Below are 18,667 nucleotides of genomic sequence, written 5' to 3'. Positions count from 1 at the left end.
TATTTGTTATCATTATTAGTGTCATATTTACAATTAAATCTTAATGCGAGTATATACGTAGTTACTACCGATGTAGCTTAATCTCCTTTACAGTTTAATAGTGTTTGCTATTATATTATCTACCTTTGTTCTATCCAATTGTACCAACATTCCCAACTCTTGTAATATTCTGATGATTCTTTATATTTAAGTGCTAGGGTCAATTTATCCATTTCTGCACACTTACTATTTTCTGAATAGTCAATTCCTCTGTTGGAATATAGGCTTGTTTCCAACATCGTACAAAAGCTAATCTAGCTCCAGTAAGTATGTGTAATATTATATATTTAGCTTTTTTTGGAAGTTGTCTATTGAATGTTATTCTGTATTTTCATTGTACACCTTGCAGGATCACGCTTTGTGAGAAGATTGGCATATATATAAAACGATAAATAAAAATGATGAGGTAAAAATAGCACACTTAATTCTCAAGCTGCAACCAAATGTGCTTTACAGATTTTCAGGCCTTACCCCACCAAAGTCAACATGTCTGCTCTAGCAAGAAAAGTGCATCCATGCAATCTATAAATCTCTTGGTTAAGGGTTAATGTCTTTACAATCATGTTTCAGAGGTTAATCTCAAGTTATGACCATATTGGAACCTACTCATCGTAGACGTAATGTCAAGCCTGAATTTAGTTTGGTGGTGGAATTGTATGAATTCAGTTTGACACACTTGAGAAATGGATTGCATTATTTGGAACCTGAAACGTAACTTGTGACAGGTCTTAAAGTGTCTGTGACTAACCTGATTTTACAACTTAACCTGTTCTGTTCTGTGGACAGAATATCTGAATGGCCACTATAAATATTATGAGATTGAAAAAAAAAAGAACATAAAAGTGATTTACATGTAAGTTACTCTGAGTTCTTGGAACTGCTGAAAGGACTGTACCATAGACTGGAGATAGAAGGGGTTGTATCCCTCCCCCTCAGTTGAGGGCTTTCAGCAATTCCAAGAAGGCTCCACACCCATTTGCATCACTCAGGTGACCCTGAGGACACAAACAAACCTCCAAGTGCCTCAACGACTCCCTAAAAGGATGCAAAGGACCATCTGTCTGCAATGAATATAAATCTTCCATTCCCCACCATCCAGTCAGAACTGAAGAAGCTTCTTTGGAAGAGAAGCGAATCGTCTTTAAAAAAAACAAAACACCAAAAACAAGAAAGTCCAGTTGTCTCTTGAAAAAAGCACCTTTGGGACAACTATGACTGAGAAACTCCATAGACACTGAGTATATCTCAGCCATGGCAACTTGAGGACCTGTGGACTTCAACTCCCAGAATTCCCCAGCTATCAAGTTTTGTTTGGAAATAAAGTGGAACAGTTGTGATGAACAATGGAGAAACAAATGTTTTATTGTAATTTTTTTTTCTTCCTTCATTACGATCAACAGAGCTTGGCAAGCCACAACTTTGCTGTACTGCTGACATACCCACGATTATAATATTCCGACTTGGCACTTAACACATCATATTGATACTAAGACACTTTCCTCCCCTGTATGGCGCCTCTGCCCAATTAAACCAGTGATTGCTGCAAGCACACCAGCTATATGCAATCAAAATCCATCATTTCCATTCCGGCTGGGTGAAGAGGTGAGGAATTATTATATTTTAAAAATAATAATAATAGTAAAACCAAGAATTGCAGAACCAGTTCAGGTCGCCAAGTCTATTGTATAACGGCCTTTAGGATCCCTCGAAGAAGCTTGTAATTCATCAACTGCTGGGTCTCCTTCGGTGGGAAGCATGCACCACGTTCTGTCACGTAGGCGTAAGGAAAACGAAGGACCCACAGCCCATCGGGGGGCAGAGTTATCTCTTGCTTCTCTGGGTAAAATATAGGGCAAGGAGGAGGCCCTGGCTGTACCTGGATGAGAGGAGAAAGAAGCAACTTTAATTTTCGGTTTTGCATAAAGCACATTAAATGTAAATTAGTTTAGTACCTAGAGTACTGCATCCAGTTTTGGTCACCACACTATAAAAAAAGATGTTGAGATTCTGGAAAGAGTGTACAGAAGAGCAACCAGGATGATGAGGGGACTGGAGGCTAAAACATAGGATGAATGGTACTGGGCTTGGCTAGTCTAGGGAAGAGAAGGACCAGGGGAGATATGATGGCAGTCTTCCAATATTTGAGGGGCTGCCACAAAGAGGAGGGGGTCAAACTATTTTCTAAAGCAACCAAAGGCTAGACAAGGAATAACAGATGGAAACTGATCAAGGAGATTCAACCTGGGAATAAGGAGGAATTTCCTGACAGTGAGAACAATCAACCGATGGAATAGAAGTTGCCTTTGGAAGTTGTGGGAGCTTCATCACTGGAGGCTTTCAAGAAGAGGACTGCCATCTGTCAAAAATAGTGTAGGGTCTCCTGCTTGGGTGGGGGGTTGGACTAGATGACCTACAAGGGTTTGGCATGAAAGCCGACTGGATAATTTTGGGCTAATCACCAGGAGATGGTGAGTTCTAGTCCCACCTTAGGTATGAAAGCCAGCTGGGTGACTTTGGGCCAGTCAAGTCTCTTGTAGTTCAACCCAACTCACAGAATTATTGTTATAGGTAAAATAGCCACGGTGGCGCAGTGGTTAGAATGTAGTACTGCTACGTCTGCTGACTGCCTCCAATTTGGCAGTTCAAATCTCATGGGGCTCAAGGTTGACTCAGCCTTCCATCCTTCTGAGGTGGATAAAATGAGGAGCCAAATTGTTGGGGGAAATATGCCGCCTCTGTAAACCGCTTAGAGAGGGCTGTACAGATGAGATTTAGAAAGGACTTAGAAGAACATGGAATTGAAAAGGAACTACAACAATTGTATCAAATTTTGATAGGTAAATAAGAAAATCTTATACCAAGATTTTATAATTATTTATTAAGAGTGGAACTTGGAGGAAGAGATAGTGAAGGGACCAATGATAGCTTGGGCAAAGAACATAGGTCATAATATAAAATTAGATGATTGGGAAAGATTATGGACCAAAAACTACAAATTAACATTGTAGAAAATCAGTATAAAATATTATATAGATGGCATTTAGCGCCAGCGAGATTAGCAAAAATATATCCAAATACAATATCAGAGTGCTGGAAATGTAAACAAAAAGAATGTTTTTTCACATGTGGTGGCAATGCCCAAAAGCTAGAAAATACTGGATGAAAATACAAAGATGAAAATACAAAGATGGTAACAGGAGATAGCAGAACACCAAATAGAATTTAAACCTGAAATATTCTTACTGGGAATAATTAAAGGGAAATTTAGCAAACAAATCCAATACATCATATTGCATATAATAATAGTGGTGAGCATGGTTTTTGCACAGGGTTGGAAATCAGAAAACATACCACCTGAAGAGATGTTGATACAAAAAAATATTAGATTGTGCTGAGATGGACAAACTTACAACAGAACTAAAAGGCAAGGAAGAATCAGAATACTACGTGGTTTGGGATAGGTGGTATAACTGGATAGAACATAGGAATAAGGATTAATGTATAGAAATAAATGTAAATATACGTAATATTGATGACACAATACTGTTAACAATGTAAATAGATGTGTAACTTTAAAAATAAATAAATAAATAAATAAAAATAGAGAGGGCTGTAAGGCAGGGGTCTCCAACCTTGGCAACTTTTACGACTTGTGGACTTCAACTCCCAGAATTCCTCAGACAGCATGCCCTGGCTAAGGAATTCTGGGAGTTGAAATCCACAAGTTGTAAAAGTTGCCAAGTTTGGAGACCCCTGCTGTAAAGCACTGTAAAGCGATATATAAGTCTAAGTGCTATTGCTATGGTAAAATAGGAGGAGGAAGATGTGTCGGATATGTTGGCCGCCTTCAGTTAGTTGCAGAAATAATAAAAGACGGGGTATAAATAAGTAAAATAAAATTTAAAAAGACACCAACACATAAATAGATAAAGTACATTTAGAACCCAGTCAATGCTCAATGGCTCTACATGGCCCTCCTCTTACCTGGGGGGTGAGTATTATTTGTAAGGGAGCATCAGGGACCACCACGAAGAGCCTGATCAGCTGAGCATAGTGCGGCTTAAGTCCCCTCCCTGGATTGGACGACAGGATGTAAAGGGGCATGTCGGAATTGAGAGCTTTGACAGCCGATTCCTTAGGCCCTCCGCCCATCACTTTCATAATCTTCTCTGGTCCCGAACACATGAACCTCCGTCCTCGGGCATCTTCGTATTCGTAACCCACGAAAGCCCGAGCCACATCGTCCCGCCGCCTTCCTCGACCCATCACCACCGCACTCCGTTTCCCCGGAATGGCCTTGTTAGGGGCCGGCCAAGAATTGGTATCCAGGTCGCCCTCTTCGTCCGTCCGCGTCCGGATGACAATGTCCCAGGGCATTAAGTAGTTGGTGCCCGGAATGAAGCCTTGTTGGTCCAAGCCAGCGTGGAAATTGTAGGCTTTGGCGGGGCCGAGCTTCACCAGAGACCAGCTGGAGAAGGTGGGGAGAAGGCCTTTGGGGCAATTGGAGTGAAGCATCCCAGGCAGATATTCCACCGTGGAAGGCTGCCGATCCACCAAGCTTGCTCTCTTTTCCCCTTTCGCTTCGGACGCTGCGCCATGAGCTTCCGTGTTGTTGCCTCCGCCCTGAGGATCCGCAGGGTAGGTCCCTAAACTATCCGTGGACTGATCCAAACTCAGGGCTAAGCTGAGGCTGGTGCTATCTCCCTGTGTTTGGGGCTCCTTCTCCTTCAGCTTCTCAGCTTCCCCTTCGGGGGGGCTGGGGGAGGCCTCGTTCTTGGCTGGGGCTGGATCTGGCGTGCTGGGCTGGAACACGGGGAAGTTGATGTGCTCCAACTTCCCGCAACATTTCTCTTCCAGCAGCTGTAACGGGAAAGAAAAGAGAGCGGTAGCATGAAGGATGAGGTCCCCTCCAACCTGGCAGCCTTCAGACGTATTAGGGGTGCACTCGCCACCCACCTGGAAGGGGCTATGTAAACTGCAATTAATGCAATTGGTGCCTCCCCATGTGACTTCTCCGGCAAATAAATTTAGGGAAACAATAATGGTACATGTAGTCCTCAACTTATGACCTCAATTGGGACCACAATTTATTATGCGTAGCAAGGCAGTGGCTAAATGAGTCACATCAATCACCAGGAGACGGTGAGTTCTAGTCTCGGTTTAGGCATGAAAACCGGCTGGGTGAATTTGGCCCAATCACCAGGAGACGGTGAGTTCTAGTCTCGGTTTAGGCATGAAAGCCAGTTGGGTGACTTTGGCCCAATCACCAGGAGACGGTGAGTTCTAGTCTCGGTTTAGGCATGAAAACCGGCTGGGTGAATTTGGCCCAATCACCAGGAGACGGTGAGTTCTAGTCTCGGTTTAGGCATGAAAGCCGGCTGGGTGAATTTGGCCCAATCACCAGGAGACGGTGAGTTCTAGTCTCGGTTTAGGCATGAAAGCCAGCTGGGTGACTTTGGGCCAATCACCAGGAGACAATGAGTTCTAGTCTCGGTTTAGGCATGAAAGCCAGTTGGGTGACTTTGGCCCAATCACCAGGAGACGGTGAGTTCTAGTCTCGGTTTAGGCATGAAAACCGGCTGGGTGAATTTGGCCCAATCACCAGGAGACGGTGAGTTCTAGTCTCAGTTTAGGTATGAAAGCTGGCTAGGTGAGTTTGGCCCAATCACTAGAAGATGGTGAGTTCTAGTCCCACCTTAGGCATGAAAGCCAGCTGGGTGACTTTGGGCCAATCACCAGGAGACAGTGAGTTCTAGTCTCGGTTTAGGCATGAAAGCCAGCTGGGTGACTTTGGCCCAATCACCAGGAAACAGTGAGTTCTAGTCCCACCTTAAGCATGAAAGCTAACTGTGTGACTGGGCCAATCACCAGGGATTTGTTGAGATCTAGTCTCGCCTTAGGCACAAATGCCAGCTGGGCGACCCTGGGCCGATCATCAGATGTTGAGTTCTACTCCAATTTTACGCACAAAAGTGCCTAAGATAATTGGTACAAAGGCTGGGTGACTGCGCCAATTATCAGGAGACGGGGAGTTCTAGAGTTCTAGATGGAGAGAGCTGCGTGATTTTGGGCCGGCTCCTCTCTCTCATCCCAATTCATTTCACAGGGTTGTTGAGGGGAAAATGAAGAAGGTGTGTTGGATACATTCAATGCCTTCATTCATTTGTAAAAATAATAAAGGCAGGATACGAATAAATAAATTAAAAATAATAAAAAGGAGAAGGGTGTTGGTGGGTGGGATTCTTGGCAGCTTAAATCTAACTGATAATAATAAATATGGCTTAAATTGTTGTGTGAATATGACGAGCTTCGAAACATGAGTCTTCTTATATACTTTACATTTCAGAAACTGAAGTCTACTGGCCAGTTACGGATCTCCATGTCAGGATTCCGGCAGTTACCCCAATTAAATCATGAGTCTCGAGCCAAACTTCCAAAACTAAACAGGATTTATTTGGGAGTTAACATGTCGGCACTGCCTAGGTGTAGCCGACTCTGAGACACATAATTCACTGTCACCCTTGACCTTGGTTTCCCCCTACCCCCTGGGTGTATCATAATTCGTATTCTCCAATGAGACACATCCATAGCCAAGAGTCATCAATCATGTTCTCCAGTTAGATTTTTTGCACGGCAGAAACTTCAGTCACCTAGTTACAATCTCTGAAAAAACTATGTATGGAATGCACTTTCGATTTCCAAGCTGCCGCACTGCTCTTTCAAACCCCTTTTCCCCCCCGCCCTCCCTTTTTGTTGGCAGCTCTAAAATGACCATAGAAATGTTTTTATGAGTTGACATTCTATTTCTCGGAGAGAAAGGGATTACCTGATAGAAATCATAATTTGCAGCTTTGATGTCAAAGGGATCCTCCCGGGGGGCTTGTTTCCTCCCGCAGTTGCAGGCACCGGTCGATCGGGCCCGGCTGTTATGATACAACACAGGTGGATTCCGATCCGGTTCAGTTTTTTCCCCTACATAGAAAGTGGCGGAAAGAGTAAAAAAACCCATCAATTTCATTCCTTCGCAACAGTTTGGCTGGGTGGTTTTGCATCCAAGGTCGAACAATAAAATGTTTGCATTTTTGTGCCGTCAGGCGATGAACCTTTTCCAGACAGAATACTATCAAATTTCCATTTTTCAGCAGCCACAAGACTACAACAGGGTGATATTCCAGCTTCTAATTAAATCGGTGGTTTACCACAGCCCCGTCCACAAAAGAAAGAGAATTTCCTGGATACAATCAGCCCTTTTTTTTACACTTTACACTACATGACTATGAATCAGATGGCTGATTATTGGAGCCAGTTTGGTCTACTGGTTTGGGCATTAGGCTAGAAACCAGGAGACTGTGAGTTCTAGTCCTGCCTTAGGTACAAGCGCCAACTGGGTGACTTTGGGCCAATCACCAGGAGACTAGGAGTTCTAGTCCCGCCTTAGCCATAAATGCTGGCTGTGACTTTGGGCCAATCATCAGGAGACTGGGAGTTCTAGTCCTGCCTTAGGCATGAGAAGCAGCTTGGTGACTTTGGGCCAATCACCAGGAGACTGTGAGTTCTAGTCCCGCCTTAGCCATAATGCTGGCTGGGTGACTTTGGGCCAATCACCAGGTGACTGTGAGTTCTAGTTCGGCCATAGATATAAAAGTTGGCTGGGTGACTTTGGGCCAATCACAGGAGACTGAAAGTTCTAGTCCTGCCTTAGGCACAAAAGCTGGCTGGGTGACTTTGGGCAAATCACCAGGAGACTGTGAGTTCTAGTCCTGCCTTAGGCACAAAAGCCGGCTGGGTGACTTTGGGCAAATCACCAGGAGACTGTGAGTTCTAGTCCCGTCTTACGCACAAAGGATGGCTGGGCAATTTTGGACCGTTCACTCTCTCAGCCCAACCCACCTCGCAGGGTTGTTGTGGGAAACACAGGACGAGAAAGAAGTATTAGGTTTGTTTACTGCCTTGCATTATTTATAAAAATAATACAGGTAGTCCTCAAGTTACGACCACAATTGAGCCCTAAATTTTTGTTGCTAAGTGAAACATCTGTTAAGTGCATTTTGCTCCATTTCACGACCATTCTTGCCACAGTTGTTAAGTGAATCCCTGCAGTTGATAAGTTAGTAACGCGGTTGTTAAGTGAATTGGGCTCTCCCGTTGACTTTGCTTGTCAGAAGGTCACAACGAGGGGATCACGTGACCCCAGGATCCAGCAACTGTCATAAATATGAGTCAGTTACCAAGCGTTTGAAATTTTGATCACATGATCATGGGGATGCTACAAATGTTGTAGCTGTGAAAAATGACCATAAATCCTTTTCTCCAGTGCCATTGTAACTTTGAACAGTCACTAAATGAACTGTTTTAATTCGAGGACTACATGTAAAGGAGCGATAAAAATATCTAAATAATTAATGTACGCTTTTTACATAATGATATAATTACTTATGTTTACTTTCAGAGGTTAATGGGGAATAACAGATAATCAGAGTTGGAAGGGACCTTATAGGTCATCTAGTCCAACCCCCCACCCAAGCGGGAGACCCTACACCATTTCTGACAAATAGCAGTCCAATCTCTTCTTGAAAGTCTCAAGTGATGGCGCTCCCACAACTTCCGAGGACAACTTCTGTTCCATTGGTTGATTGTTCTGTCAGAAAGTTTCTCCTTATTTCCAGGTTAAATCTCTCCCTGTTCACTTTCCATCCATTATTCCTTGTCTGGCCTACAGGCGCTTTAGAGAATAGCTTGACCCCTTCCTCCTCTCTGTGGCAGCCCCTCAGATATTGGAAGACTGCTATCCTGTCTCCCCTGGTCCTTCTCTTTACTAGACTAGCCATGCCCCAGTTCCTGTAATTTTTCTTCATGTGTTTTATTCTCCAGTCCCCTAATCATCCTGGTTGCTCTTCTCTGTACTTTTTCTAGAGTCTCAACATCTTTTTTATAGTTTGGTGACCAAAGCTGTGGTGTGGTCTTACTAAGGCTTTATAGGGTGGTATTAATACCTCCCTTGATCTTGATTGTATCCCTCTGTTACATAATAACATTTGGGAATAAGAGATTCTCCTTTCCCTCAAACTATATGTCACATCAATCTTGTATTGTATTAACATTATGATGACCACTACTAAGGAATATTATTACCATTATGGTGATGTTTATTGCTCAAACTAACTGTAACCAGACAACACACACTTTATATAGATATTGGAATTGTTGCTCTTTCTTTATATAGCAAAAATATTTAAAATAAAAATAATTATATTGTATTCTGAAAAACAGAGAGGACTAGAAACCTTAAGGCAGGCGTCTTCAAACTTGACAACTTTAAGACTTGTGGATTTTAACTCCCAGAATTCCTCCTCCAGTCATGTTAGCTCAGGAATTCTAGGACTTGAAGTCCACAAGTCTTAAACTTGCCAAGTTTGAAGACCCTTGCTTTAAGATGGGTGGACTTCAACTCCCAGAATTCCCCAGTTAGCCCTTGGAAACTTTAAGATGTATACAGACTTCATTTCCCAGAATTCCTCAGCCAGCTCTTGGCAGATTTATGATAGGTTGGGAAAACCCCTGGGATTTCTTATGCTCTGTGTTTCCAGCTTGGAAAACCTACTGGACCAACCAACTCCCCCAACCTAGAAGGAAAGCATATAGACATGCATAGATACAGAACTGAGAGCACAACAATGTGTTTCTCCGAAGTTTCCAAGCTCATTTGACGTTTTTCTATTTCAAACAAGTTCCCGAACTCACCTGACTTGGGCAGCAAGTGGAATTTATGCATGCAATGCTGGTCCGTCAGACTCCGCTCTTCGCACAGCTGGTGCCCATTGCTCCAAAATTTGTAGCAGTCCTCATGCAACTGGAGGGCGTACTTGTGAAAGGCCGGGCCCCGGGCGTGTTGGCTGTAAACCCTCAACGCCTGGGCCAGCTGGCTCTTGTGGATGGTCATGGTGTAGTTATGGGGCAGGTTGGACTGATAGGCGCTGTGAGCCATCGGAAGGGCCTTCTGGCAACGGTTCTCGGAGAACTTGGTGTCGATGTCCAAGTAGCCCTCCAGCACTTTGATGCTGCCCATGATTTTGGAGGTCAGCTCTCCCCCAGGGGACGACTCATTCTCCTTCCCTTCAATCGCCACCTCGTAAAGCTTCAGGGCCGTGGCCACCCACTTCTGGTAGGTGGGCAGCTCGAAGTGGGATGGCTGGGGGTTCCTCCCCACGCTGTCGTCAAAGCCTTTCTTGCAAAGGACCAGCTCCACGTGCTGGAACAGGAATTCCTTTAAGGTGCAATCCACCAGCTGCCCTGAGCTCGAGCTGCTGCTCCCACAGGCCCCGCCACTGCTCTCGGCATGGAACGACAGCTGCTGCCTGCTGTGCCGCATCATTTGGTACCGCCGGGGCCCTGTCAAGCCCGGGCCCAGCGAAGGGTCAGCTTCCCTCGCCGTGCAGTTGTTTTTCAGCTGCTCCAGCAAGACGGCGATGGGGTCCTCTCCTTCCTGGGGGCCCCCAGCCACGATGTAGACGAAGGCTTGGTTAGCCGGCACGGTGAAAAGGCAATTGATGCTTTGGTTGGTCAACACCCGGCTCTTGCGGAAGATGCGGTAGATCTGGTCCTCCAAGGCGTGTTGGAGCCGGCGTTTCGGGGAGTGCTTCTTGGGGGGTGGCTTCTCCAGCTGGCCCCCCAGCTCTTGCCCCCGGCCCGGTGGTGGCTCCACCTTCAGGGCCCGGTTGAGTTGAAAGAGGAAGAGCAGGCGAGGCGGGCACGGCCGGCAGAAAAGCTTCCAGTCTTTGCCAACGGGGCAATCCTTGATGGCGGCCTTGAGGGTGGGCAGCACCTTCTGCCTCAAGCCGTCCAGCGCCCGGAAAACCCGGTCGTAGGTAATGTCGAAAGAGGAGGTGGGATGCACCATCAGGAGGATGTGACAGACGGAGAAAAGGTAGAGCAGGTTGAGGCAGTGCATCTTCTCCTGGTGCTTCCAGAACTCGTGGGCTTCGGCGTGAGGCAGGGAGGAGCCCGGCTGCACCCCCAAGCCGGCCGAGACAGCCCGGGCGGAGCCCCCCATGGCTTCCAAGTCCTTGCAAGCTTGCAAGAGCTGGTGGCTGTCGCTGATGGCGGTGAGGACCAGGTAAAGCACCTTGCTCTCCTGGCTGTAGAAAGCCTGCAGGTGGTTGTAGTCGCCCTGACAAGGGCTGGTGGAGGAGGAGGAGGAGGAAGAGGAGGAGGAGGAGGAGGAAGAGGAGGAGGAGGAAGAGGAGGAAGGCCGAGGGGGGAATCAGCCAGGGGGTCCGGGCTTGCCCCCGGCAGAAGACCCCGGACCCCCGCCACCCTCCCGCTGGAAGAGAGGAAAACCTGCCGGTCGCAGACCGTGTTGACCAGCGCCGACTTCTCCGAGCCCAGCTGAAGCGCCGTCTTGCCGAAAATGCCTACCACGCAGACTTCCTCCTCTTCCCCCGGGGGTGCAACCCCGGGGCCGGCAGCGCCGCCCGCAGCAGCCGGGGCCGCCGAGGGTGCAGCAGCGGCAGAAGCAGCAGCGGCGGTGGTGGTGGCGGCGGCGGCAGAAGCAGCAGCAGCAGCAGCGGTAGCCCCGGCTAAAAGCAGCTCATGCAAGCCCACCGGGCCCTGCACGGTCGCGCCACCCACCATTACTCCGGCCCTGCGCGGCAGGCGCCCGGCCCCCACCCCCGCGGACGCAGCTTCTCTCGCCCCGCGATCGGCAGCCGCTTACAGCCACCGGGGAAGCCGCACCCGGGAGAGGCGTCAGAGCGCAGGCGCGCAGGGGGAAGAATATCCGCCGCGGCGGCAGCCAATCCGAGCTCGCCTTGGCAGAGAAGTAAGATACTTCGCGTTCGATGACGGTAGATTGAAGAAAAGGGAAGAGCGGAGAATTCAAGTGGCAGAAGAGACTTCCGGAGCTTTCCTTACGGATACTTCGCGGTCGATGACGGTAGATTGAAAAAAAAAATAGAGCGGTAAAGAGATTGCAGAAGACACTTCCGGGCTCCCTTGAGGAATAGCTGTCATTTAGCCATGTACAGCTGTTCCTCGACTTCCGACCTCAATTGAATCAGAATAGACCTTGGAGGTCTTCTAGTCCAGCCCCTCCCTTACTCTAGCAGGAGACCCTATACCAGTTCAGACAGGTGGCTGTCCAGTCTCTTATCTATCTATCTATCTATCTATCTATCTATCTATCTATCTATCTATCTATCTATCTATCTATCTATCTATCTATCTATCAATCATCTAATCTATCTCTCTATGCATCCATCCATTTATATCTATCGTTATCTAATCCAACCATCTCTCTCTCTCTCTCTCTAGCCTGATCAAGGAACCACCAAAAATATTCCCACCAATACTGACAAGGTAAGCCTCTTGTATATAAACAGAAAGCAAACCCCACTTCTAGCACAGATGATGTTACCTAGTTGGGTCATGAAATGTCTGCAAGAAAACAACAGACCTCAGAGAATACCAAGCACCCTACAAATCATCTTCCATCATGCAGAATCACTGTTCTCCAATCATGGCAATTTACAGATGTAGGGCCCATTTCCCAGAATCTCCCATCTCCCATTGCTGAGGATCCTCGAAGTTGAAGTTCATGCATTTTGAACTTCCCAAATGTCAACTCATAAAGCATTCCTATGCTTGTTTTCGAGTTGCCATAAGCAGGAGTGGGGGGGGGAACCTGAAGGAGCACTACAGAAATTAAAACCAGAAGTACATTCCGCACTTATCTTACAAAGATGGTAGCTAGGCTTCCGGATCTTCCACCCACGAAAATCCTTCATTGGAAAATTTGATTGATGACACCCAGGCTGCGAAAGTGCTTGTTGGAGAATCTGATTTATGACACACCCAGGGGGGACAGGGTCATAGGTGACTGTAAAGCACATGTGTCAGAGTTGGCTTCAATCCTGACATGTTGCTCCTAATAAATTGTTTGGATTCTTTTGAAGCTTAGCTCGAGGCCCATGATTTAATTAGGGCAATCGCTGGAACCCTGACACCAAGGTAAGGAACGTGGGACTTCAAGCTGGGTGAAGGAACCAGTGTTCTCTATGCCATGGATGGTAATTCCTAGCATACCTCACCATCCTGCTCAAGACCTCTTGAATTCTGGGAGTTGAAATCCACAGATCTTAAAGTTGCCAAGGTTGGACACTCCTTTTGTAGTAGAATTGCTATGAAATAATCCCTACCTTCTACTATTCTCTTGGAGACAATGAGATGACCACAAGTGAAGTCAGGAGACCCAATTATAAGCCACTCTTCCTTGTTCTAAAGATCTTAGATTTTATTCTTTTCTGCTGCCAGCTTTGCTTACAGTTTTTTTGGCCTTTCAGGCTCAAAACTGAACAGACGCGGGAAACATATCTTACAACATAAAGCGCAGTCGGTCCATCAGAACACCTTCAACGCGAGTCCTACAAACACCTTTTCTGTGTAACAATCCATTGTGTGATCATGCTAGGTGCAACTTGACCTATTAAGGGTTAATTCAAGATCAGATTATCCTCTCCTTATCCTTCACAAACTCTCCCCAAGACTGGATGAGGAAGCATTCAAGATTCACCCAGACCCCAGTAACAGGAGGACAATCTTGAATTCAAGGTACTCCTAAATTGGTCCTTCCAGTGCTCGAATGCCACATATTTCTTTTCTTCCCTCCATCTTCTAAGAGAGGGTACAAAAGCTTTCCTCTTGTGTATAAAGTGTATACCGGCGGTCTGCAACCTGTGGCTCTGGAGCCACATGCGGCTCTTTCGGCCCCCGTCAGCTGATCCCACCACTGGCTGGCCCCTCCCCTCCTGTGGCCTGAGAAGGTAAGGGTGATGGGCCAGGGGATGGAGACCCCCTCCATATTTCCGAGCAGGAGGTGACTGGATGGGAGTGAGTGACACCGAGTTGGCCACGCCCACCCAGTCATACTGGTTGTTAAATTATTGGCTCCCGGTGTTTTTCTGTGGGAAGAGTGTCCAAATGGCTCTTGGAGTGTTTAAGGTTGCAGATCCCTGATGCATACAAATTTCTGCGTGCGCACAGCTTAGTTGCAAACATAACGAGCCAAGAATAAATAGAATTCTTGCAATCTCGGGAAAAACGGTGCCATTTCTTCGGATCGACATATGTCAACCCCTCACCAAAAAAAGTCTTCATTTACAAATATATTGGAGGGAGGGTGTGTAAACTTTGTGAAAGAGCAGCTCAAAGTTAGGTAAAAATGGCAAAAGCTTTTTAAAGTCAAAGCAGCTTCATCCAAGGAGTTTTGAATGCCCAGTGGGATGAGAAGGTAAGGTCTGGATATGTTTTAAGGGCTTTTCAGTACTAATGCGTTGCTACAGAATGTTTCTTTTAAAAAAAAGCAGGAGGAGGGAGGGAAAGAAGCATATTCCAGCATGCCAAAAACAGGGCCAAGGAAATCCCTGTTTCTCGGTCCATATTGTTCCCCCGAGCAGCGATGTATCCATTGTAGAGGTTTGTGGACACCACCAGATCTTCTAGCTCTGTTCTTCAAAAGTGTTTCTTGTGGGTAAGCAGGAAGGAGATGGACTCTTTGGGTGAGCCAGCTGTAGAAATAATAAATCAATATATATATATATATATAAGTGAAATACTACTCATGCATCATAACAAAATCTCCAGAACCGTAAAGCCTACAAACTTGAAATTTTTGGCACGTATGTTCCTCTTGGCTTCTAGGGGCTCACTAAGAAAGGATTTTGTGAAATGACTATCAGAGCTATTAGTATTTCCTATATTATTATTATTATTAACATGCTCTGATGCTAAGGAGTTCTAATCCCCCCCACCTGAAAAGAAATCTGTTCCAAATGCAAAACACAAGCAGAGGAGTTTCAGTTTTACTTTTACAACACCAAGCAGCTTTAGTACAAGAACAGTTGAGCTAAGCCACGCCCAGGCTCCTTGCTGTCTCCTTGCTCACACAGCAAATACTATTTCGGTTTCCAAACAGCCCTCAACTCTCTCACGCACTGACAGGATGCTAGCCAGAGGAATACCGATGGATGCTGCTGGTGCATAGGCAGGATCCTTGGATCTTATTGTTCCTCCTCTGCAAAGACCATTTGGGGGCCTCCTATCAACCCGAAGCACATAGTTTTACACACTGGAGCGAGGGAAAGGGAGGCGGGAGAATAGAGTGGGGTTTGAAGAGCAAAATACTCCTGGGAACCAAGGAATTCCCACAGGTGGTCAGAGAAGGGTGTCATATAGTTTTCCGGAGACTGACTCAGGACTAGGAGAACCCGACAGGGAGTGGAGTCTGCGGGCCAGAAGATTTGAGGAGGCTGGAGAACCTGACTGATGCCTCTTGGCTATCCAGGGAAGTGTCCCATTGGGGAGAATAGGAATTATGGAGAGACAATGGATGCATGCATGGGGAGGAAAAGCCTTGCCCTTCTGGGAGTTGTGAGAGCGCACTGGCTAAAGGACTTTGCCAGCAGGAAAAGATTGGAATATCTAGTCTGTTCCTTCTGAGATTGGCGTCAGGGTGTGTTCCGATATGGGTGGAGGGCTGGACTAGATGATTATCCAACTTTGATTATCTGTTATCTGATACACCAAAAGAGCGGAGGGGGGAAACCAGGGTCAAGGGTGACAATGAATTATAGGCCTCAGAGTCAGCTACAACCAGGCAGTGTTGGGACATGTTAACTCCCAATAAATCCTTTTGAAGTTTTGGAAATTTGTCTCAAGACTCAGGATTTAATTGGGGGTAACTTGCCGAATCCTGACAGAGGACTTCCAGTGAAGACAATTTTCTCCAACAGTGTTGGAGACACTGTTCCAATTTTCCCAGGAGATCAACATAAGCAGGGAAAGCAATACACGTTTCGAGGTGGCCTTGCCTGGAATTTGCGCCGGAGAGCCTGGGTCATCAGTGGGGTCAATCCTGTGCCAGTCTCCATGTTTTCTTTGTTATTCATTGGGGTTCCACCTGGACTCCTGTTTAAAAAATAAGAGAGAGAAATAATAATGCCATATTATGGGTAGTCCCTGACCTACAAGAGCTCACATTTAGTGAGCGGGTTACAACGGCATGGAAAACTTACGATGACCGTTTTTCACACTTTTGACCGTTGCAGTATTCCCCACGGTCAGGTGATCAAAATTCGGATCCTTGGCAACTGACTCATAGTTATGACGGTGACAGGGTCACGTGATCCCCTTGGCGACCTTCCGACAAGCGAAGTCCATGGGGAAGCCAGATTCACTTAACGAGCAGTGGCTAGCTTAACAATGGCAGTGATTCACTTAACAAATGTGGCAAGAAAGGCGGTAAAAGGGGGCCAAAATTCACTTAGCAACACAAATTCTGATCTGACTTGTGGTCGTAAGTCGAGGACTACCTGTAACAGAGTTGGAAAGGACCTTTCAAGTCTTCTAGTGCCATGCCCTTCTCAAGCAGAAGACCCTATACCACTTCAGACATAGCTATTAATTATTATTCATCTTAATCTTAATCTATATATATATAACCGTAAAGCCTGCAAACTTGAAATTTGGCACCTAAGTTCCTCTTGGCTTCTAGGTGCTCACTAAGAAAGGATTTTGTTAGGAATTGATAGTCACCTAAAGGTTGGGTTGGAAATATATAAACCAGGATAGACATTTAATTTAGACCTCGCCAGAGCGCGAGACAAACGCTGAAGAAAAAGAAGAAGAAGAAGAAGATAGACATTTAATACTGTCTCTTGAAGGGAATGCTAAAAATGTAAATTGAGTGTGGTTCCTCAAACGGCCATAAGATGGAGCCAGAAACCTGGGTTGTTCTGTTCTGTTATTGTTAGTTGCTAGTTGACAATGGGGGGCCTCCTATCAACCCTGAATAGAGATTTTGAGCTGGGGTTTGTAGCCAAAACAAAATACTTTCTCCTGGGAACCAAGGACATTCCCACAGGTGGTCAGAGAAAGGGGGTGTCATGCCCCTGTCGGAGACTGACTCCGAGGAGAGGAGGAACAGCCGACAGGGGAGTGGAAGTGTGGCTCCAGAGGTTGTGGAGGAGGCTGGGAAGGGCAGAGGCCGCTTGGCAGCCAGAGGAAGACTCAGGCCCATCCCTCTTCATCCTAGGCCACGCAGGAGGAGAGGATAAGGGAGAGACATGGATGGCATGGTCTATGGGGGAGGAAAGGGCCTTGATCCTCTTCATGGGCTGCAGCTGTGAGAGAGAACTGGCTAAAAGGACGGACGTGCGTATGGGCCAGTGCAGGAAACAAAGCGTGGAAATATCTCTAGTCTGTTCCTCTCTGAGTTTGGCGTCATTCCCGGTGTGTGTTCCAATATCTGTGGACGTCTTGCTTGGAACCTGTGGTAATATAATCTATTGATCATTTTCTGTAAGTCCTTTGTACAACTAGCAATAGGTCTAGGGATATGTAGGCATTCTTGGTGGGGGTAGGAGTACCTTTGCTCATGAGTGTCTCATCCTGTTTGATTCTGCAAGTTTAGAAGGAACAGGAAAATAGGTAAAAGTTCAAGGTACACAGTTGTGTTTTCTCATGGGACTTTCCAGACTTTCCGTGGCTGTATGATCTCATCCTAGTAAGGTAACATCTGGGACTTTCCAAGATTGTATGTTCTCATGCTGGTGAGGTAATTCTGTAGAGGTCATTGTTTTCTGAATGCATACTGTACTTTTGTTTTACTTTTTTCTCAATAAATACTGCTACCTGAGTTCACTCAGGGCTGGCATTTTCTCAGACATTTTCCCTGTGTCTCATTTCGAATGTCAGACCACCACAGATCCCTTGTTTCAGTGTTGTTTTTATTCTTTATAATTTATAGGCATTTTTAGTTTAAACGGCATTTCCTCCTTTTCGTAACTGCTTGTGGGGGAGATTTTTGTCTCCAGTCAAGGATATTTGGAGCTTGGAAGCAAAGTGAAGGAATAAAAGGGGCTTCACCTATTTTTGTGACTGTGTTTATTTTGTATCCCACCCTGGGTCATCACAGGAGGAGTGAAGTCACCTGGCAGCCGGACAGCATCTTGATTGGACCATGTGACTGATTGTTTGGGGGAAAAGGGGAACAACTTTTAATTAGGTGAAAACCACGGGAGTTGGGGAGTTTTCAGAGTCGGTGTTTCACCAGCCCGTGCCAATATGATATCCAATAAACCTGTTCTTTGAGGAATTCACCTGCCTCCGAGTTCTGTTTGCTATGGGTGTATTACTTGGAACCCTGACACCGGATTCATTTAAGAAGCACCTGACTGCAGTGACTTCCTTAAGAACTGTGGAATGGGAGCGACATTCACTTAATGAAAGTCTCACTTAGCAGAGGAGATTTTGGGCTCAAATGAGGGTGTCAACTCATAAAATATTTCTATGGTCTTTTTAGAGTTGCCAACAGAGGGGCAAAAGGGGGTTTGAAAGAGCAAGGCGGCAGCTTGGAAATCAAAAGTGCATTCCATATATAGTTTTTCAGAGATTGTAACTAGGTGACTGAAGTTTCAGCCGGCCATAAATCTAACTGGAGAACCTGACTGATGACTCTTGGCTATGGATGTGTCCCATTGGAGAATTATGAATTATGAGAACAATCAACCGATGGAACAGAAGTTGCCCTCGGAAGTTGTGGGAGCGCCATCACTTGAGACTTTCAAGAAGAGAT

The 18,667-nt window shown here is 46.0% G+C and overlaps 1 protein-coding gene and 1 long non-coding RNA gene across 2 annotated transcripts; both read right to left on the bottom strand.

Annotated features, from left to right (window-relative positions):
• Positions 1-1,376: 1,376 nt before the first annotated feature.
• SMG8 (SMG8 nonsense mediated mRNA decay factor) lies at positions 1,377-11,973 on the bottom strand. The gene is made up of 4 exons (XM_026686506.2): positions 9,781-11,973; positions 6,866-7,011; positions 4,024-4,899; positions 1,377-1,915 (listed from the first exon to the last, which is right to left on the bottom strand). The coding sequence occupies exons 1-4, from the start codon at positions 11,087-11,089 to the stop codon at positions 1,718-1,720; spliced, it is 2,529 nt and encodes an 842-aa protein (XP_026542291.2). The 5' UTR covers positions 11,090-11,973; the 3' UTR covers positions 1,377-1,717.
• A 1,333-nt stretch (positions 11,974-13,306) lies between these two features.
• LOC148132669 (uncharacterized) lies at positions 13,307-16,050 on the bottom strand. The gene is made up of 2 exons (XR_015747743.1): positions 15,903-16,050; positions 13,307-14,600 (listed from the first exon to the last, which is right to left on the bottom strand). It is a non-coding gene; the product is annotated as an uncharacterized LOC148132669 (long non-coding RNA).
• Between the last annotated feature and the right edge of the window lie 2,617 nt (positions 16,051-18,667).

This window comes from Notechis scutatus, chromosome 1, assembly GCF_049901735.1.
Source record: "Notechis scutatus isolate UNSWTSFEM ecotype Mainland chromosome 1, rNotScu1.2, whole genome shotgun sequence".
Lineage (NCBI taxonomy): Eukaryota > Metazoa > Chordata > Lepidosauria > Squamata > Elapidae > Notechis > Notechis scutatus.
This window is presented reverse-complemented; position numbering and strand designations above follow the sequence as displayed.